The 23671-nt window shown below is 36.2% G+C and overlaps 1 protein-coding gene across 2 annotated transcripts in view; it reads left to right on the plus strand.

The window, feature by feature from the left end:
- The window catches only part of slc66a2 (solute carrier family 66 member 2), a 30963-nt gene extending 19489 nt beyond the window's left edge, over nucleotides 1-11474 (plus strand). For both annotated transcript variants that reach the window (XM_078267015.1, XM_078267016.1), the window contains one exon: nucleotides 10398-11474. In XM_078267015.1, the coding sequence (XP_078123141.1) occupies nucleotides 10398-10608 (211 nt within the window). In that variant the 3' untranslated portion in view covers nucleotides 10609-11474. The remainder of the gene's footprint in view (nucleotides 1-10397) is intronic.
- The last annotated feature ends 12197 nt before the right edge of the window (nucleotides 11475-23671 follow it).

Raw genomic sequence — 23671 nt, forward strand, 5'->3', positions numbered from 1 at the left:
TTGCTGTAATGTATCATTAATGTTGATTGCTTCAAGTCTCAGGCTGTAATTAGAAGCCTTGACATAAAATACATTTTTGAAAGCATATGCAATTTCAAAATCTATTGTACTAGCCGTAGCCCAGCCCTTGAAACAACTTTAATAGTATACACATTGAGTGTGTAGCACTTTTAAACGGTTAACAAAAAGCAATGAGACATAAATGGATTTACAAAGAACTTAAGAAATATGATAAGGAGAAATGTTGAAGCTGTAAAGAAAGTCATTAAACGAAGATGAAACCGATAAGGTATGTATTAAAAGAGCTTTCTTGTGGTGTGTGTCCTGCCTCAGAGCAGAGTGTGCCCCCGTCTCTCTCTCTCTCTCTGCGGGTTGGCTTTCTGCAGCAGACAGATAACAGAGCTCCAGCAGGGCTGCCTGTCCACTTAACCGGCCATGACAGCTCCCACGCTGTGCTTTTCATACCCTCTCTGGCCCATGCCTTATTTATTTTTGATTTGATTTTTGTGTGTACTTCCTACCCACCCGACACTTTGCCCACCACTCTCATTGTTCAACAAACTGTCTACAGTATGTGCTTACAGGAGGAATCCACTCTCACTTACACACGGTTCTCTTATGTTGTGATCAGCTCGTGCATCTGACCTTTTGGTGGTCCCGACTTTCAGTGACGTCTTTAATTAGTTGTTTTCTGCGGTTTCGCAGCATGCATTTCACCAAAGCTCCTTTACCAGTTACCCACGGAGATAAACTGCACAACAAAACACTGCAGCGGGTGCAGGAATACAAAGCAGTTTTTAGTCATGCACAGTATTTCTGTATGGATTACTTCCTCTTTACTGTTGCTCTGGCTCAGTTTTCACGACAAAGTTTTCAATGTTCAAAACTCAGCCCAACTGACTTTCTAAATTCTTTCCTTAAACTCTGTTGGTCTACTGGGTGACGCCCGTGGTTTCCGTGGTAACGGCAAGCGCGGCTTAATACGACAGCAAACACTCAAGCAACTGGTGTATCGGTTTATAGTTTACAGTTGGTCCAGCTTGTTCCAAAAAATGTAAAGGCCATAAGTAGTATCAAAAATGGATTCAAATGAAAGATTTAAAGTCTCATTTCAAACATTTTTTAAATGCAACAATGATTCAAATTCAGTGCTATACACATATACAATGCTGTGATGCTCTGATAAAGGTACTGCAGAATGTATTACCTAATGTGTTCTATACATTTTCATTTTATGTGCTATGCAAGATTTTAAGGCCAAAAATAAGGAATATAGTATTTTGAGAGTTTTGCACATTTAAACTTGTGACATGGAGTCAAATTAATTCTAAAATACTGAAATACCCAGGCAGTATGAAACAAGAGGTGTCAGGTCATTTCTGCTTGTCAGTTCTTGTCTTACCCTGCAACATATTCTGCCAGCCATCAGCCGGTGCAGATAAAGCTGCCGTAGGAGGCAGAGGACATTGTCATTTCCAGTTCTGTTTATTGTTTGTGTCCTGTCCTCCCTCTGTGCACAACCTGTTGGGTCTGTCAGGCTGTTGCTAGGTTACTTTACCTCAGCACTCCATTCAAGAGGTGTGTGTGTGTGTGTGTGTGTGTGTGTGTGTGTGTGTGTGTGTGTGTGTGTGTGTGTGTGTGTGTGTGTGTGTGTGTGTGTGTGTGTGTGTGTGTGTGTGTGTGTGGGCAGGCGGGTTTGTTTAACTATATTCGTGGGATCCAAAAACCGGGAGTCCAGTATACTTGTGGGGTCCCGACAGCTTTGTGGGGCCAAAACGCTGGACCCCACACATTTAAAGGGCTGTTTGAGGGTTAAGACTTGGTTTTAGGGTGAGTTGTGATGGTTAAGGTTAGGGTAAGGGGCTAAGGAATGCATTATGTCAATGACAGGTCCCCACAAAGATAGTGCCACAAACGTGTGTGTGTGTGTGTGTGTGTGTGTGTGAATGAACAAGCGCACACATGCATTTTGCAGAGACAAAAACAAACAGACAGGAGAAGTAGAGTGCCCCTTGCAACAAGATCCCATGCAGCATGAACGTGTGGAAAAACCTCCTCCTAGTTAATTACCCTGCTGCGACCGGAGAAACACAGTGCTTGCAGTAGGACTCTTTACCCCCTTACTGTATATGCACCCTCCCAAGTAGGCAGGGGATGGAGTCAAAGCTGTGTAAATGTTGCCAGTAGAATCATATTGGATGTCCTCAGTATGTATACACACTAGCACTGCACCATTACACACACACACATTAATTATGGATAGTGTTCAGGCGGAGGGTGATGAGTCCTGCATTGGAGATGTTAGTCCCATGAGGATTACATACTACCCAGGTTCTCTGGTAACATCACTGATGCTGTTTGACACCACTAACTGCTCTGTTACCATAATGGGTCCTTGGAGGTTTGCATGAATGCCACTCATACATTGTGCATGTGTTGAGTGCGCTATTCTCTGTTACATCCAACTTATTTTTTTTCTACCCCCCCCCCCCCTGGTCATGTTAGTACTTCTTCTCCCCTTTTAAATGTAACTTGTGCAGTTCACAATTACAACAGGGGCAGATTTACCACCAAAACATTCTCACACATTTGTGAAACCATGATGAGATAAAAAGGAGCTTCTCATTTCTAACACTCGTCACTGTTGCTGAAACGACAACTGTTGCTGGCACCACCTCGCCAGACAGTGATCGGATGATTTTAAAGGCATGCAAATAAAGAAACGGCATTGTTCTTGTACCGCAGCGTACAGGTAGTCCTAGTACTATAAGTACGATAAGAAGAAATGTAAGATCACACTGTTATTTTGTTAAATCATAACCCCTGTTTACATGCTTAGCTTACTTTAGACTTGGACAAGCAACAGAAGTCAGATTTATGTTTCATTGCTTGTATTGTAATTTTCCCCATTTTAGTTTTCAGTTAATTTAATGGGGCAAAACTAAAGTGTAACATCTTGCCTTTTCAAATGGAATATCATTTTAACCATTTACTTTAGCTTTGTCTTTACAAGAGACCACTAAATGGAGCTAATAGCTGTGCACTATCCTTGGGCGTCCTCGGACACTCTGCCCGCTGTATAAACATCCGTGACCGTACCTTAGTTCTTCACAATAAAATGGCATGCTTAAACAAATTATTTCCACTATGTATGTGAAGTTATACTGCCACCTCGGCGTCACCCACTGCTTTCTCTCATCAAAGTCACTTTCGTATGCTAATTGGACTAATCACACATAGATTCTTAGATGTGTATAAATTAGCGACATGCACTGCTCAACAATAATACATTGTAGTAAATAAAATGTATTGCATTCGTATAAGTGCTGAAGCAAATGGCACCATTTCCAATACGACTGGTAGCCTTTTTCACGCTGGTCATATTGAAAGAGGATGTTGTGAATGTACTGCTTCTCTCGTCTCAGCTTGTGTGTGCATTCTCTTTGGCTCATAACTGTGTCTTTTCACTCCTTCCACCAATTGCCAGTAGCATAAAGTCAAGTCAAAATTTCACCCATATTTGGACTGAAAAAACAGCGCCCTGTTCCTTCTTTGTGTACATACAAGCAAGCCAGCGCTTGTGTTTTGCGCATCTACTCAAGGGCCCTGCCCTTTTTGGTTATCACGCTGCAATGATGCAGTTATTAAGGCCACTGGCAGCCCAGGCCTCCCATTTTAACAGCTCATCCGAACCCTCGAGAAATGATACCTTAAAAAGGACAAGGGCCATGATTCATTGACTTGAAAACACAGATATGCAGCAAAAAAATAATTAAAACTAAGTGACCTTGCTGGCTGGGATACCATGTAAGGCATGGATACCCGAGCCCGACGGTACCCGACGGGCCGGGCCGGGTTCGGACAGATAGCCTATTTAGAAATGATGGTCGGGTTCGGTTCGGGTCGGGCTCGGTCACATCAGCGCGATAAGGCATTTGTTGTAAAATGGTGCTAAGGGTCCTTTTTAAGAGAGGTCTGTGTGTGTGTGTGTGTGTGTGTGTGTGTGTGTGTGTGTGTGTGTGTGTGTGTGTGTAAATTGGGCAGAAGAGAGAGAGAGAGAGAAAGAGAAAGAGGAAGCAGACGTGTAGATGCAACCGGAGCAGAGTTGGTGGAATAAGTTTAAGTTTTGTAGGCTACACAGTGTGTGCGGTGTCCGAGATAAACCCCAGACTGAAAGCCAAGTTCATTCATGTGCTCACCAGAAACGGGATTTTAACCCCGACGTTATGTAACGTCGGCCCTGGAGGTAACGAGTCTCCCCTGGTTTTCTGATCACGGTCGGAATCGAAGCAAGCAGGAAAGGTTAACACATTGAACATTTTAAATTAAACAGCTTATTAACGTGCGCTTGTTGCCCCGTGTGCGCTGATGCGCTCCTCTGTTGACATTTCCGAATGCCTTCCTATAGCCTAGTTGCTTAATAAAAGCGGGCTTTCCACGCAAACAAACGTACATGTGTCATTAGTATGAGGGGGAAAAAAAAACAAGATTTTAACTGTGTCGGGCTCGGACATAAATATCTTAATGCCTGTCGGGCTCGGGTCAGGTTCGGTCACGGCTCTGTCGGACGCGGGCCGGGTTCGGACGGAAAAATTCTGCCCAGTCAGATCTCTAATACCATGGTCCAATTTTTAAAATTATTATTATTATTATTTGTATTAGTTTTATTTTTTATTTAGAATTTTTCTTGAATCTTTTGAACTATAGTTAAAACTGGATTTGGAACCAAGTGCAAATATCTCAGCCAGGGCTACTGTACTTGAAGATAGACATTTTAAAGGAGACATTAGGCCAGATGAAAGGTGTTTGTGTGTGGGGGTTGACAGGGTTTTGAAGTGTTTGTGTTAATAGTTTTCAGGCTGCTGCTGCTATTATTAGATGGTCCCCAGCTTAGAGAGCCAGAGGTACATGCTGATACTGACCAGCCTGCCATAAAACAAATCAAATCCAACACACACAGACAAAGACAAAACAGGGAGATGGGACATTCATACAGACAACTGCAGCCTTATAAGGCTGGTGGTCCTGAGCTGCTTCCCAGTATGCTAGATAAGATGGCCAGAGCCTTATTTAGTCTGCAGGCTGCTGTGCACGCACGCACAAGCACATGCACACAGACACTCACAGCCACGTGCTGGGAGAGATGAGAGATCCGTATTGACTACTGATGCTCTGGGCCATCACCCATGTGTCCGGGTGCATGGTGCTGCTGTGTGCATAGGGCTGTAGAACAGAGCAGCTCTGGCTCCCTGCAGCTGGAGAACCTTTAGATCATCTGTCCAACCCTTCCTCCCTCCATCTGCTCACATCACTCAGAAGGATGCTTCCTGTTTATCAGGATACATGAAAAATGAATCAATTTGTTTCTGTTCCTCCAGGGTGAAAATCCTGTTGAGACGTGGCAATGGAAGTAAAGTCTTATTTTGTGAGGGAAATTGCTCTGCATTTTGTGTGCTATGCGTTTTTCTATCAAAACAAATTGCACATAATTTAGTCAAGGCAAAAGACGATACCGGATGATATAAGCAAAGAACAGCAAAACGAATTTCAGTAATGTGGCATCTACTCTCATAAAACAAAAATAAAGTTACTTGTTGTAGGAAACTCAATGCGGTTGCAACTAAACTGCTTTGTCCACATATGATAATGCTGTTCCAGCCCAGACCCTGAATATAAGACAATTGAATGATGAGTTTGAGCGCAGGCACCGCGAGTGTCAAATCTCAGATCTCTGCAAATATTTTCACAATGATAGTCCTTTAATAACCCCAATACTGTGTGAAATGATACTATATGAAACTGTCTGGGTAACCCTTTACAAGCCAGTTTTCCAGTGTCTTAAAACAATACTCACCTGCCCATATGTTCTTTGAAAGATTGTTTGTTTGTTAGCTGTAATTTTCTTTCCTATCCATACTGGACACTTGGTGTGTTTTTCATCCACCTGTTTTTTATTCACATTTTCAATTTGCACATAAAAAATCAGAGGGAAAAAGCTGAAAATAAGTTTGTGTATCAGCAAACTGAAAAATCAGCAAAATGCGGAAAAAGAGCAATCGAATCAATCTTGGCAAAACATGTGACGTGACTTAAAGGGTAACTTCAGTTTTTTAGCGACTTGTAAATCACAAGGTAGCCAAGCCCTAAACCATACCCTTCTTTGTCGTCTATTTTACTCCTAAATAGGACCATAATTTACAAAATGAACATCGTGCTGTATTGAAGAAGCAATAAGCAATAAACTAATTAGGAAAATGCTTACTGATGTGATAAATCAAGTGAGAAGTAGGGTCATTTTTTCATAGAATCGCGCTTCTTTTTGCAACCAGTCAGGTTACCCCCTGCTGGCCATTAGAAAGAATGCAGGTTTAAAGCACTTCCGCATTGGCTTCACTTTTTAGGCCCGGAGGTTGCTGCTTGGGTACAACCCAAACCTGTACAGCACTTGTATTGTAGGAATTGTGTTGTCCACTTAAGCTCCTCTTCCCATTCTTTGTCAATATTACTCTGTCAAAGTCATTTTCTTTAACCCTGAAAGAGCTCCAAGATACTTTTATTCATCTAGGCTTAAAATAGCCTAAAAATAAATCTGTATGTGCTTTAACCTAGAATGTATTTTATTGTAGTTTTTCTATACAGTGCATCTGCAGCCCGCTCTAGAAATTGTCTGGTCCAGTGCAGCTCTAGTTCTCCCCCGTCGTTTTATCAGCCCCAGAGCTACGCATGTTTTCTCTCTTCCTCCCTTTATATATGTCACAGAGAAGGTGATAAGTAAGTAGCCAGACATGTTCGCACCCTGTTCCCCGGCCCTCCTCGCGTTACCTCTTATTAGGGAACCAGCAAAGACATTGCTCATACACGAATCCTGCCTCTCTCATCATTACCTGCAGATACACATCGCCACAACTCAGACAGCAGCCACTGAGGAACGGGGGGGGGGGGTAGTAGTGGTAGGATCTCTTTCTACAGAGCTAACAAGCTCCTGAGAGGCAAAAAAAAAAATGAGTGTGAGGACAGTAGGCAGGGAGGCAAATGCAAACAGGTATAGAGAGGCGGAGGAGGTGGTAGGAAGATGAATGGACGAGGAGAAAGAGAGAAGAGCTGTATAGAGTGGGCTTATGAAAAAAGAAAAAGTATGTGAAATTTGAAGGTAGAAGGGACATTCAGAGATGCTGTATGGAAAGAGCTGGCAAAAAAGTAGGAGTATGAGGAACATGGCAAGGTTTGCATAAACTTGCCTTACAAATGAAAAGGGCTAAGGTGAAGCTGGAGGCATATATAATGCAAAAGGAGATTTGGCAACAAAGCTTTGCCCCGACGAGGCTGAAAGACAGACTGTTGGGGTTACACTGAGCTCTGCTGGGGGGAGAGACACTAGATTACCTCTCATCCATCCCCTACATCTGTTAAGAGGCTTATAGAAAGGCAGGGAATCTGCTAACACACAGACTCATCCTGTTTGCTTTATCGCCACACCACCATGTTTCACCTGCTGCAGGAACCAAAGCTTTGTTCTGTGCTGATTTGAGGTTCCGTCGGACAAACATTCAGTTATGAATTACAGACAATACTTGACCCCGCCATGGATTAATGGTTATGACCCTATTATGAGAATTACAGCTTTGATTTCTCATTGTGGATTATTAAAGTGAATACATATCATGATGTGGGGAAATGTGTCGTGAGGATCAGCCTCCGGTCGATTGTTGAGGACACAGTCATTGATTTAAAAAGTGCAAGACATACACTAGATAGGTCCTTTCATTACTTTTTCATTCATCTGTAAGTTATCGTGCTTAAAGTGTTAGTTCACTTAAATTACAAAACAAACCATACAACCCATATAGGATATTGAACATCTCAATTCAAAAGCTTGAGCATTAATCTACAGCAGCCTCCACTCGTCTGGAAAGGCGTTCCTTAAGATTTTGGACCCTGGCTGCAAGGATTTGCTCCAATTCAGTGGCTGTACAATTATGTTGTCGTATAAAAAAAATTAATCGCCCAATTTGTTGTGTCCTGCGATATGGTTGATTCAGCTACAACAGTGTTAGGCCTTTTTCTCATAACTTGCCCTTCACACATGTAGCACACAACAGGAGATTGTCCGTGTCAAACACCTTCTTACCTACTAAAAAGACGTAGTGTGGTTAAGACGAGGGGTGGAGCCTGGGTAAAGCGTGCAAGAGGCAGACCATGACGCGGCTAACATTGCAAGTAAATAAACAAGTCTCTTGCCTCTTCCCTTTTTTATTTGACTCGGCGTAAATCGCCATGCTTCTTGACCCTCGGATGTTTGTTTTCTTCCGGTTTCGCACCAGCCGCGTGATAGAAACATCATGAACGTGGCCACTCGCTCGCTGTGAATTCTCCGGACAATTTCCTGCTCCATTCACACATGGGCTGAGGTCAGTCACATTATTCCTCACCAACTGGAAAAACCATTCCTTTATAGACCTGACGGTTACACTTTACTTGAAGGTATCTACATAAGAGTGACATGACACTGTCATGAACGTGTCATAAACATTATAAACCAGTCATAAACGTTTTATGACATAACGCTTCTGTCATTAAGTGTCAATTGTTTTTTGTCATGACAAGTTAGGGTTAGGGTTCATGTGTCATGACAGTGTCATGTGTTAATGACAGTGTCATGTCACTCTTATGTAGATACCTTCAAGTAAAGTGTTACCGACCTGACTTTAGGGACAGTGTTGTGCCTTGCCAAACTGTTGCCACAAAATTGGAAGCAAACTACCAACCATTAAAAACCATATAAAAAGTACTCCAAAGTATAAGGGTAGGGTGGTCTACATGCTTCTGGCCATATAGTTAAGCAAAGTTTGATCTTGATTTTGAGATATCCATCTCTAGGATAGAGATGAACTGAATTTCATCTTAGGAGCACACATCATTGAAAAATGACATTAAAAAAAAGTATATAAAAGTATTATTTCGTAGAAGAGTCCCAGAGAAATGGATTTTTCCATTGTAGAGCAACGGGAACCCTGATTCCAAAGAAAGATATGTTGCTGATTATTTACTACCTCTGCTAACCAATATGCATCGGATTGTGTGCATTGCTAGATGGCCCTGGGGAATAAACCAACCCTTTTAAATTGAAGTAGCACTTTGCTCAGTGACAAAAAAAAAACTCTCCCACAAAGCTTATTCAAATTGTGCTGACCAACCAGACAGACACGCTCGAGTGAACGGATTTCAAATGTCTCGGCATGTGTTGGTATTGTCGAAGGCAGGTTGCTTTAGGAAGCACATCTGAAGATTGCCGTGTGTGTATACGTGCACATGGGTGCATTGTAGACACGGTGCTTGCTCAGTCCTTTTCCTTGCCAGCATTGCCTACACTTATCCGTGCCTCACGCATAAAAAAGTTTATGAAAACCAAACGCTCTGCAGAAGTGGTGAGGTGTGTTGATTCTTTTGTAATAACCAGGACAAGGACTTTTAGAGGAGTGTGTACCCTCATTTCTTGAGCATGAACGACAAAGCTTATGCTTAAATGAACTCTGCCTTCTCAAAATCACACGGAAACTCTTTTCCAGTCGCTTCCAGTCCCCCCCCCCCGTGAAGTCTATTTAAAGGTCCCATGGCATGAAAATTTCACTAGAGTCTAAATAAATAAACAGGGGCCAACAAATTTCACAAGACATTATTAAATGTTTTGCCCTCCCCACTGTTTCAACCACAGTTACATTGAGTTTTACAGTGGACATTTGTAGTTGACTGAAAAGGTAAAACCTATTGTTTATGCTGCTTTCTGATTCTTAAAACAGCCTAAGTAAGCCTAAAAGTAGTTTTTTTTTTTCCTCCTACATAGGTAATAATATATTCTACACAGGTGATAAAGTTTTAGATATAATGTCCTATTTAGGAGATAACATCCCATACGTAGGAGAAAACATCCCATACGTAGGAGATAACATCCCATACGTAGGAGATAACATCCCACACGTAGGAGATAACATCCCATACGTAGGAGAAAACATCCCATACGTAGGAGATAACATCCCACACGTAGGAGATAACATCCCACACGTAGGAGAAAACATCCCATACGTAGGAGATAACATCCCATACGTAGGAGAAACTTCGCTTTTGCCCAACATTGCCTGCAACAAAACCTATTCACCTTGTCTCTCAGGGCTACTGTAAAAAAATGCCAAAATAACATAAAAGCAGTTGAAACATGTTTGAAAATGGGCATTTTGAAATGGAAAACATATGAATGACATTAAAAACCTAGGAACTCCAACTGTTATAAAAATAAGAATGATATTTAATGTTGAATAACATTTCACGGTAATGAGTTTGAGATAAGTGTTCATGATGGTCTCGTTTATTCATTCTCCCTTTGTCTCACTCTTTCCTCCCAGTATCAAGATGGTGCTGATGTGGACCAGCGGCGACACCTTTAAAACGGGCTACTTCCTGCTCACCCAGGCTCCGGTGCAGTTCTGGACGTGTGGCCTGCTGCAGGTCTTGGTGGACTTCACCATCCTGTTCCAGGTTTACTACTACAGCCGCTACCCACAGAAACCAGTGTCCCACACCGTCTCCCACACCACCAGTGCCAAAGCCCTCTGAGAGCCTCTGGAAGCTCTCGGAGGACATGTCAACACTCAACAAACGCCAGCGAGGAAGCACTGTTCAGAGGCGCTGTGGACATGTATAACAAGATGCCAGTACAGAGGCACCATGAGATGATGCAGGCTGCTCACCCTCACTCCCAAGTAAACATAAGGACACACACACACACCCATGAATCAGCCAAAAACACACACAGACACTTGGTGGTGTTGGTGTCTGCAGCGATACCTGACGGACACTTGTTACAAACAAACTCAGATTCTTTTTCGTTTTTATTTATTTATCCTACTGACTTCTCCTCACTGCAACAGTATGCTTTTGTCTTGGAATGCAGACTTCACAAGAATATGTCCTTGAATCCACCTGTGCATGTGGAGAATAGTATGCACATACATGAGTGTATACTGTAAATAACTGGAGATATACAGCATGCACTGACATCCGTGCTCAAGGAAACATGGACCAGCTGCTGTCGTCCTCATTAGCTGATGATTGTTGCATGGACCCTCTGCCTTAAAAACCCACCCATTCAAACATGGCTCGCTGCATTACAAGCAATATACATGTATGAATTAATCGAAAGGGAGAAAAGGAAATCCTACTATACAACATTACTGAATGTACAAAATAAAAAATAAATATTCCCAACACCGTGGAGAAATGCTGGTCAGTCTACCACTTGTTGGACAGACAACTGAGGAATGGAATTGTAAGAAAGTAGAGGCAATCAGACTTCGCTAAAAGAAGGTAAATCCCAAAGGCTTGAAGATGCAATGTATTGGCTTTTATAAAAACAAAGGATCATAATATATTAGTGGCCTTGATGGTAACGGAGCGATGAGAAAATCAGAGCTTTGTAAAAATATATATATATATATATATATATATAACATAAGGGCAGTCTTCTATCTGAAGCATCATTAAAGCATCATGACCGGTGTTCAGGCTGCAAGAAAGGCGGACGCCAAGATTTTTGTACTGAAGATGTTGACATTTTGTATATCATTTTCATTCCACAAATATCAAATCCCCAAAGGAATTGAGGTGTATTTATCACAATTGCATACAAAGTCATTAATACAAGTGGGCAGGGATGTGCTCTGGCCAGGGCGAAGTGTAGGATTGGGCATCGAGAACTGGTTCCAACTTGGAATCGTTTCAAAAATGCCGATTTCCAATGGAATCTTTTTTCTTTTCTTTTTTATTGGAATCTTTTTGGAAAAATTTGGTTACGAATCCGATCATCGGCTCCAAATTTAACATGCACAAGTGGCCGACGTACTTCCAGGAGCCTGTTGTGTTGCAGCCATGGAGCGCAGTAAGCGGCGCTCTAAAGTGTGGCTTTATTTTACATTTAAAAAAAAAAAAGCCCTGTAAAACTGTAAATCACCATTGAATCAAAATACATTTTTCCTCGTATCTGTGAAATAAGCATGTGACCCATTTCAACTCCACCCCTCAAAGAATCAGAATCAATAAGAATCAGAATCGAAAGGAAGAATCAGAATCGGAACGAGTCAGCCTGAGTTGAACATGTGTACGTTTGAGCAAAATCTGATTCATCCTGTGGGTTTATGAATCCAAAGGGTACAGGGACAACAGGAAAAAGGAGAAATACTGGAGTAAATAACAGAAAGACCTGGAGTTCAACTGAGATCAGTTTGAGGCTTGCTTGACAAACTCTGCATACACTCGTATGCATACACTGCTTGCTAGCTGCAGCTGTTTGTTTTTTTTCTTCTCTTGGCTGATTTACGGTCTGAATAACATGACGTAGATACTGCTTTATTATTTTCCAAATGTGACCATCACTCCTATCTACGAGAATAACTTAGGCATGATGAGAATAAGAATAAGTTAATTGCTGAGATCTTGGAAATGCAGCGCCATCGCTACAAAGATAATAAGTTATTATTGCCGATAGAAATTGCAGCCAAATTATCCTTTTAGGCAAGTTCACTTTTTCCATTGACTGATACTTCTGAATATGTCCAGCCAAATCATATATCCACTTCCCATCATGTTGGCTGTGGGTTAGGGTTGGGCATCGCTTGGATTTGAACAATTCTGATTCCAATTCCGAATCTTCCTTTCGATTCCGGTTCTTATCGATTCCGATCCTTTGAGGGGTGGAGGTGAAACGGGTCACATGCCTATAAGTTTTATTTTGATTCAATGGCGGGTTGCAGTTTTACAGGGCTTTGTCAACGTAAAATAAAGCCACACTAGAGCGCTGCTTACCGTGCTCCAAAGCTGCAACACAACAAGCACCTGGCCGCTACGGAAACCAGAACTCGCGCGTATTAAATTGGGAAGCGATGATCGGATTTCAAACCAAATCCTCTAAACCAGTGGCTCTCAAGCATTTTTCAATAATGTACCTTTTGAATTGTTTCTTTAAGCACCCCCTGACCAGCGCTAATCATTTTTGGTAGAAAAAAGGTCTATATAAAGAGGAACAGTATGGCGCCGTCAGCGGTAGATTTACTAAACAACATCCTTGTAACTGAAAAAACACTTAAATGCTAATGAGAAAAGGAGACAAGGAGAAAAAAAAGAAGACAAAACCTTTTGAAAAAAGATGGTAGAAAGAAGGAAGGTAGTAGCCAAAGCCAAGAACAGGTTGAAAATAGTCGGAAAAAACCTTCAAAAACAGTGACGTAACTTCAAAAAGAAACTTGTAAAAAGTAGGACAGTAGAAGGAAGGAAGGCAACACAAATGTCACATTTTCGGTAGGAAAAAAGTCTCCATAAAGAGGAACAATGTTCTGGACAACAGCCTTGTAACTATTAAACAATTTGTTAAATATCTCACGTACCCCCTGCAGTCCTCCAAAGTACCCCTAGGGGTACACGTACCCTGCAAATCTAATAACATCCCATGGTAGCCCTACTCATGACTCCACATCACTGCGTTGGACAGATTTATACTCATCACCATTTTGTCATAAGAAATTAATTTCCTGTTCAGATCGAGAATCAGCCACACCGTGCTTTTTTTTTTTTTTTTTATTGTTGTTGTTTTGTAATCTTTCTCTGGGGAGCAGAGAAATGCCAAACCAGGAGGTGTCATGACTGTTAGGCCTTCAGTGACCTGATTCTGTCCTCCTCTTCTAAGCTTCAAGAAATGGAAAGTTCCCTTTTGTTCCAGAGGGACGTGGCAAGACTTTTCTATAAATATTTCTTTCCTAGCTCTAAATATACAGTTGGGGCGAGATGTGGTGGCTACTTGTTTTTTTTTTGTTATGGATGTGGACCTTTTGTGTTCAAACTATTTATTCTGTTTATGCGCTTTTTTTATAAATCTTCAAATGCCAATGTGAGGTAGTGCATGCCTGTTGTTTATTCAGGCAGTGGTGAGGGTGACTGTGTTGTTTAGATATTGTCCGATACCTGACAGGTTGTTGTTCTGCTCAACAGGATCAAATGACAAAATGAGCGTCACTTAGTTTACCGTTTCATTCCATGTATTGTTTTTTTGTTTTTTACTTTGTGTTTTGTATCATTTTGTTTATTCATTTTATCATGTGAAGGTATTTTACCATAGAAACTGCCATGTTGTCCATTGCCATCTGTGTGTGAAACCCACACCTAGTTTGTTAATGTACCAAAAATATTATTACTATTATGTTTTTTTATATATATATATATATATATATATATATATATAATTTTTTCTATGTTACATTGTTGGTTTGTGTTTCACTTTTCTTTTAAACTGCCAATTGTCCATCTCAATAAATTGGTGTCATACACCTGTTTAAACACCAAGTACAGTTGAGAATCGAGCGTGGCGTTGACACCCAATAAATAGGACATGGAGAGACTCGTGCGTCATGTTTTGTTTATGGAGAATGTTTAGTGTCAGTCGTGCCACCGTTCCACTTTCAATCCGCCTCTGCCCCTATCAGCGATGCAGCTCTGGCAGACATCGATTGTCAAAGGAAGAATAAGCCGACCGGCCGTGGTCCGTCTTTGGGCATATGCCATCTAAGCACGTGAATTGTAATGTGTAGGGCTGTCACATCAGGCTCTCCAGTGGTTCACGGAGGGGGCAGGACACAGATAAAGGATGTGCCAGCCGAGGGGTAAAAAGATGGATTTGAAAAGGCATTTTGATTTCTCTCAATCTCGTCCCTTTCACACAGCGCTCTTTCCTTTCTTCATTCATTCATTCAGTCTGTATCAGGCCAATTTTAGCACAGTTTATCTGCATGAATGAAAAAACTGTGTTGGTTTATGAACTATGTTAGGCAGACTATACGTATGGGTTTTTCTCAAAACATGGCATTTCCTTTTGTCGATGATCCCGTTGATGAAGAAGCTGTATTACTTCGCAGGGAGTTAAACATACGTCGGGAGATGAGATATATATATATATATATATATATGCATTTTCATTTCCAGACACTAGCCTACCTATTTGAGCGTTAACGTTTTTCTTCACAGTCGATCACATATATAGATAACCTTATCGTGAAAAATAAAGCCATAGTATAGAATGTCAAAAATAAGTGATAAAAATGCCATAGTATAGTATGTCGAAAAAAGCCAAATATAGTAAGTCGAAATAAGCCAATGTATTGTATGTTAAAAAAAATTATAAAAACGCCATAGTATAGTTTGTCGAAAAAAGTGATAAAGTTAGAATATAGTATGTCAAAAAAAATGATAAAAAAGCTATAGTATAGTATGTCCAAATAAGCCGTAGTATATTATTTCGAAAAAAGTGATAAAAAGTCATAGTATAGTATGTTGAAATAAGTGATAAAAAAGCCATACTATAGTATACTGTGTGTGTGTATATATATATATATATATATATATATATATGTATAATATGTCGAAAAAAGTAAAAAGTCATAGTATAGTATGTCACAATAAACCATAGTAAGTAAGCCATAGTATATCGAAAAAAGTGAAAAAAGCCATGGTATAGTATGTCATAGAATGTGATAAAAAAGTCATAGTATAGTATGTCATAGAATGATAAAAAGTCATAGTAGTATGTCATAATGTGATAAAATACAGTATAGTATGTCATAGAAAGTGATAAAAAGTCATAAAGTATAGTATGTCATAGAATGTGATAAAAAAGTCATAGTATAGTATGTCGAAAAAAGTGATAAAAAAGCCATGATATAGTATTTCGAAAAAAAATTATTAAAAAGCCACGGTATAGTATGTCGAAAAAAGCCATAGTAGAGTATGTCACAAAAAGTGAAAAAGACATAGTGTAGTATGTTGAAATAACTCAAAGTATAGTATGTCAAAAAAGTAAAAATAAAAAAGCCATAGTATATAATGTAAAAATAAGTCACAGTATTGTATGTCGATAAAAGTGATTAAAAAAAAAAAGTCATAGTATGGTATTTTGAAAAAGTGAAAAAAACCATAGTATAGTATGTCGAAATAAGCCAAAGTATGGTATGTTCAAAATTTTGATGAAAAATGTCAGCAAAGTGACAATAGGCCATAGTATAGTATGTCAAAAAAAGTGAAAAACATACTATACTATAACTTTTTTCGACATTCTATACTATTGCTTTTTTCATTTTTTTGACATACTATACTATGGCCTATTGTCACTTTGTCGACATTTTATACTATGGCTTTTTTATCACTTCATTCGTCATACTATACTATGACTTTTTATCACTTTTTTCGACATACTATACTATAACCTTTTTCGACTTACCGTACTTTGGCTTTTTTCTAACTTTTTTCGACATACTATAATATGGCTTTTTTATCACTTTTTTTGACATATTATACTATGAATTTTTTTATCACTTTTTTCGACATGCTATACTATGACTTTTTCGACATACTATAATATGACTTTTTTATCACTTTGTTTGACATATAATATGGCATTTTCATTATTTTTTTCGACATACTATACTACGGCTTTTTTTATCACTTCATTCGACATACTATAGTATGACATTTTCATCACTTTGTTCGACATACTATACTATGACTTTTTTATCACTTTGTTCGACATACTATACTATGACTTTTTTATCACTTTGTTTGACATACTATACTATGACTTTTTTCGACATACTATACTATGACATTTTTATCACTTTTTTTGTCATACTATACTATGGCGTTTTCATTACTTTGTTCGACAGACATTACTGTGGCTTTTTTATCACTTTTTTTGACATACTATACTATGACTTTTTTATCACTTTGTTTGACATATTATACTATGAATTTTTTTATCACTTTTTTCGACATACTATACTATGGCTTTTTCATCACTTTTTTCGACATGCTATACTATGACTTTTTCGACATACTATACTATGACTTTTTTATCACTTTTTTAGACATACTATACTATGGCATTTTCATTACTTTTTTCGACATACTATACTATGACTGTTTTCGACATACTATACTATGACCTTTTTCGACATAGTATTCTATGGCTTTTAATCACTTTTGTCGAAATACTATACTATGGCATTTTCATCACTTTGTTCGACATACTATACTATGACTTTTTTTATCACTTTGTTTGACATACTATACTATGACTTTTTTCGACATACTATACTATGACTTTTTATCACTTTTTTCGACATACTATACTATGACTTTTTTATCACTTTTTTGACATACTATACATAATGCCTTTCTTCGACATACTATACTATGGCTTTTTTATCACTTTTTTGATATAATATACGATGACTTTTTTCGACATACTATACTATGGCTTTTTTATCACTTTGTTTGACATATTATACTATGAATTTTTTTATCACTTTTTTCGACATACTATACTATGGCTTTTTTATCACTTCATTCGACATACTATACTATGACTTTTTTAATCACTTTTTTCGACATACTATACTATGGCTTTTTTCATCACTTTGTTCGACATACTATACTATGACCTTTTTCGACATACTATACTATGGCTTTTTTTATCACTTCATTCGACATACTATAGTATGGCAGTTTTCATTACTTTTTTTGACATACTATACTATGACTGTTTTCGACATACTATACTATGACCTTTTTCGACATAGTATTATATGGCTTTTAATCACTTTTGTCGAAATACTATGACTTTTTTCGACATACTATACTATGGCGTTTTCATTACTTTGTTCGACATACTATGACTTTTTTCGACATACTACACTATGGCATTTTCATCACTTTGTTCGACATACTATACTATGACTTTTTTATCACTTTGTTTTCGACATACTATACTATGGCTTTTTTATCACTTTGTTTGACATACTATACTATGACTTTTCATCACTTTGTTCGACATACTATACTATGACTTTTCATCACTTGTTGACATACTATACTACGACTTTTTATCACTTTGTTTGACATACTATACTATGACTTTTCATCACTTTGTTCGACATACTATACTATGACTTTTTATCACTTTGTTTGACATACTATACTACGACTTTTTTAGACATACTATACTATGACATTTTTATCACTTTTTTTGTCATACTATACTATGGCATTTTCATTACTTTGTTCGACAGACTATACTATGACTTTTTTATCACTTTGTTCAACATACTATACTATGACTTTTTTCGGCATACTATACTATGGCTTTTTTATCACTTTTTTTGACATACTATACTATGGCTTTTTATCACTTTTTTTGACATACTATACTATGACTTTTTTCGGCATACTATACTATGACTTTTTTATCACTTTTTTCGACATACTATACTATGACTTTTTTTATCACTTTTTTTCGACATACTATACTATGACTTTTTTGGACATAATATACTATGACTTTTTTATCACTTCATTCGACATACTATACTATGGCTTTTTTGACATAATATACTATGGCTTTTTTATCACTTTTTTGGACATCCTATACTATGGCTTTTTTATCACTTTTTTCGACATACTATACTATGGCTTTTTTGGACATAATATACTATGGCTTTTTTAATCACTTTTTTCGACATAATATACTATGGCTTTTTTATCACTTTTTTTCGACATACTATACTATGGCTTTTTTATCACTTTTTTTTCGACATACTATACTATGGCTTTTTTATCACTTTTTTTCGACATACTATACTATGACTTTTTTATCACTTTTTTTCGACATACTATACTATGGCTTTTTTTATCACTTTTTTTCGACATACTATACTATGACTTTTTTTTCGACATACTATACTATGACTTTTTTATCACTTTGTTCAACATACTATACTATGACTTTTTTATCACTTTTTTCGACATACTATACTATGGCTTTTTTATCACTTTTTTCGACATACTATACTATGGCTTTTTTGGACATAATATACTATGGCTTTTTTATCACTTTGTTCGACATACTATACTATGGCTTTTTTATCACTTTTTTTCGACATACTATACTATGGCTTTTTTATCACTTTTTTTCGACATACTATACTATGGCTTTTTTTATCACTTTTTTTTCGACATACTATACTATGGCTTATTTTTTTCGACATACTATACTATGGCTTTTTTATCACTTTTTTTCGACATACTATGCTATGGCTTTTTTTATCACTTTTTTCGACATACTATACTATGACTTTTTTCGACATACTATACTATGGCTTTTTTTAATCACTTCTTTCGACATACTATACTATGGCTTTTTTATCACTTTTTTTCGACATACTATACTATGGCTTTTTTATCACTTTTTTTCGACATACTATACTATGGCTTTTTTATCCTTTTTTTCGACATACTATACTATGGCTTTTTTATCACTTTTTTTCGACATACTATACTATGGCTTTTTTATCACTTTTTTTCGACATACTATACTATGGCTTTTTTTATCACTTTTTTTCGACATACTATACTATGGCTTTTTTATCCCTTTTTTTTCGACATACTATACTATGGCTTTTTTTATCACTTTTTTTTCGACATACTATACTATGGCTTTTTTATCACTTTTTTTTCGACATACTATACTATGGCTTTTTTATTACTTTTTTTCGACATACTATACTATGGCTTTTCTATTCCTTTTTTTCGACATACTATACTATGGCTTTTTTATCACTTTTTTTCGACATACTATACTATGGCTTTTTTATCACTTTTTTTCGACATACTATACTATGACTTTTTTATCACTTTTTTTTCGACATACTATACTATGGCTTTTTTATCACTTTTTTTCGACATACTATACTATGGCTTTTTTATCACTTTTTTTTCGACATACTATACTATGGCTTTTTTTATCACTTTTTTTGACTATGGCTTTTTTATCACTTTTTTTTCGACATACTATACTATGGCTTTTTTTATCACTTTTTTTTCGACATACTATACTATGGCTTTTTTATCACTTTTTTTCGACATACTATACTATGGCTTTTTTATCACTTTTTTTCGACATACTATACTATGGCTTTTTTATCACTTTTTTTCGACATACTATACTATGACTTTTTTCGACATACTATACTATGGCTTTTTTATCACTTTTTTTTCGACATACTATACTATGACTTTTTTTTCGACATACTATACTATGACTTTTTTATCACTTTTTTTCGACATACTATACTATGGCTTTTTTATCACTTTTTTTCGACATACTATACTATGGCTTTTTTATCACTTTTTTTCGACATACTATACTATGGCTTTTTTATCACTTTTTTTCGACATACTATACTATGGCTTTTTTATCACTTTTTTTCGACATACTATACTATGACTTTTTTTCGACATACTATACTATGGCTTTTTTCATCACTTTTTTTTTCGACATACTATACTATGGCTTTTTTATCACTTTTTTTCGACATACTATACTATGGCTTTTTTTATCACTTTTTTTGACATACTATACTATGACTTTTTTTCGACATACTATACTATGGCTTTTTTATCACTTTTTTCGACATACTATACTATGACTTTTTTATCACTTTTTTCGACATACTATACTATGGCTTTTTTTATCACTTTTTTCGACATACTATACTATGGCTTTTTTTATCACTTTTTTCGACATACTATACTATGGCTTTTTTATCACTTTTTTTCGACATACTATACTATGGCTTTTTTATCACTTTTTTTCGACATACTATACTATGGCTTTTTTATCACTTTTTTCGACATACTATACTATGGCTTTTTTTATCACTTTTTTTTCGACATACTATACTATGACTTTTTTTATCACTTTTTTTTCGACATACTATACTATGGCTTTTTTTATCACTTTTTTTTCGACATACTATACTATGACTTTTTTTCGACATACTATACTATGGCTTTTTTTATCACTTTTTTTTCGACATACTATACTATGGCTTTTTTTATCATTTTTTTCGACATACTATACTATGGCTTTTTTTATCACTTTTTTTCGACATACTATACTATGGCTTTTTTTTATCACTTTTTTTTCGACATACTATACTATGGCTTTTTTATCACTTTTTTTCGACATACTATACTATGGCTTTTTTTATCACTTTTTTTTCGACATACTATACTATGGCTTTTTTATCACTTTTTTTCGACATACTATACTATGACTTTTTTTCGACATACTATACTATGGCTTTTTTTATCACTTTTTTCGACATACTATACTATGGCTTTTTTTATCACTTTTTTTTCGACATACTATACTATGGCTTTTTTTATCACTTTTTTTCGACATACTATACTATGGCTTTTTTTTCGACATACTATACTATGGCTTTTTTATCACTTTTTTTTCGACATACTATACTATGGCTTTTTTATCACTTTTTTTCGACATACTATACTATGGCTTTTTTATCACTTTTTTTTCGACATACTATACTATGGCTTTTTTTTATCACTTTTTTTGACATACTATACTATGACTTTTTTTCGACATACTATACTATGGCTTTTTTTATCACTTTTTTTTCGACATACTATACTATGACTTTTTTTATCACTTTTTTTCGACATACTATACTATGGCTACTTTTTTTCGACATACTATACTATGGCTTTTTTATCACTTTTTTTCGACATACTATACTATGACTTTTTTTTCGACATACTATACTATGGCTTTTTTTATCACTTTTTTTCGACATACTATACTATGGCTTTTTTTATCACTTTTTTTCGACATACTATACTATGGCTTTTTTATCACTTTTTTTCGACATACTATACTATGGCTTTTTTTATCACTTTTTTTTCGACATACTATACTATGGCTTTTTTTATCACTTTTTTTCGACATACTATACTATGGCTTTATTCGACATACTATACTATGGCTTTTTTATCACTTTTTTTCGACATACTATACTATGACTTTTTTCGACATACTATACTATGGCTTTTTTATCACTTTTTTTCGACATACTATACTATGACTTTTTTTCGACATACTATACTATGGCTTTTTTTATCACTTTTTTTCGACATACTATACTATGACTTTTTTATCACTTTTTTTCAACATACTATACTATGGCTTTTTATTCCACATACTATACTATGACTTTTTTATCACTTTTTTTCGACATACTATACTATGGCTTTTTTTATCACTTTTTTTCGACATACTATACTATGGCTTTTTTTATCACTTTTTTTCGACATACTATACTATGGCTTTTTTTATCACTTTTTTTCGACATACTATACTATGGCTTTTTTATCACTTTTTTTCGACATACTATACTATGGCTTTTTTATCACTTTTTTGACATACAATACAATGCCTTTCTTCGACATACTATACTATGACTTTTTTAGACATACTATACTATGGCGTTTTCATTACTTTGTTCAACATACTATACTATGACTTTTTCATCACTTTTTTGACATACTATACTATGGCTTTTTTGACATACTGTACTATGGCTTTTTTATCACTTTTTTCGACATACTATACTCTGACTTTTGACATACTGTACTATGGCTTTTTTATCACTTTTTTCGACATACTATAATATGGCGTTTTCATTACTTTTTTTCGACATACTATACTATGGCTTTTTTATCACTTTTTTTTTACATACTATACTATGGCTTTTTTATCACTTTTTTTGACATACTATAATATGGCGTTTTCATTACTTTTTTAGACATACTATACTATGGCTTTTTTATCACTTTGTTCAACATACTATACTATGACGTTTTTATCACTTTCTTTGACATACTATACTATGGCTTTTTTATCACTTTTTTTGACATACTATAATATGGCGTTTTCATTACTTTTTTCGACATACTATACTATGGCTTTTTTATCACTTTTTTGACATACAATACAATGCCTTTCTTCGACATACTATATTATGACTTTTTTAGACATACTATAAAGGCATTTTTATCACTTTTTATAATCTATACTATACTATGGCTTTTTTATCACTTTTTTGACATAATATATGATGACTTTTTTCGACATACTATACCATGACCTTTTTTGACATACTATTCTATGGCTTTTTATCATTTTTTTGGAAATACTATGACATTTTTCGACATACTATACTATGGCATTTTTATCACTTTGTTTGACATATTATACTATGAATTTTTTCATCACTTTTTTCGACATACTATACTATGGTTTTTTATCACTTCATTCGACATACTATAGTATGGCATTTTTATTACTTTTTTCGACATACTATACTATGACCTTTCTCGATTTTCTATACTATGGCTTTTTTGTCAATTTTTTCGACATACTATACTATAACTTTTTTCGACATACTATAGTATGGCTTTTTCTATCACTTTTTTGACATACTATACCATGGCTTTTTTGTCAGTTTTTTTGACATACTATACTATGACCTTTTTCGACATACTATACTATGGATTTTTATCACTTTTGTCGAAATACTATGACTTTTGTCGACATACTATACTATGGCATTTTTATCACTTTTTTGACATTCTATAGTATGGCTTTTGTTTATCACATTTTTGACATACTATACTATGGCTTTTTAGACAATTTTTTTGACATACTATACTGTGACTTTTTTCGACA

The sequence above is a fragment of the Sander vitreus genome, chromosome 14 (genome assembly GCF_031162955.1).
Source record: "Sander vitreus isolate 19-12246 chromosome 14, sanVit1, whole genome shotgun sequence".
Taxonomy (NCBI): Eukaryota; Metazoa; Chordata; class Actinopteri; order Perciformes; family Percidae; genus Sander; species Sander vitreus.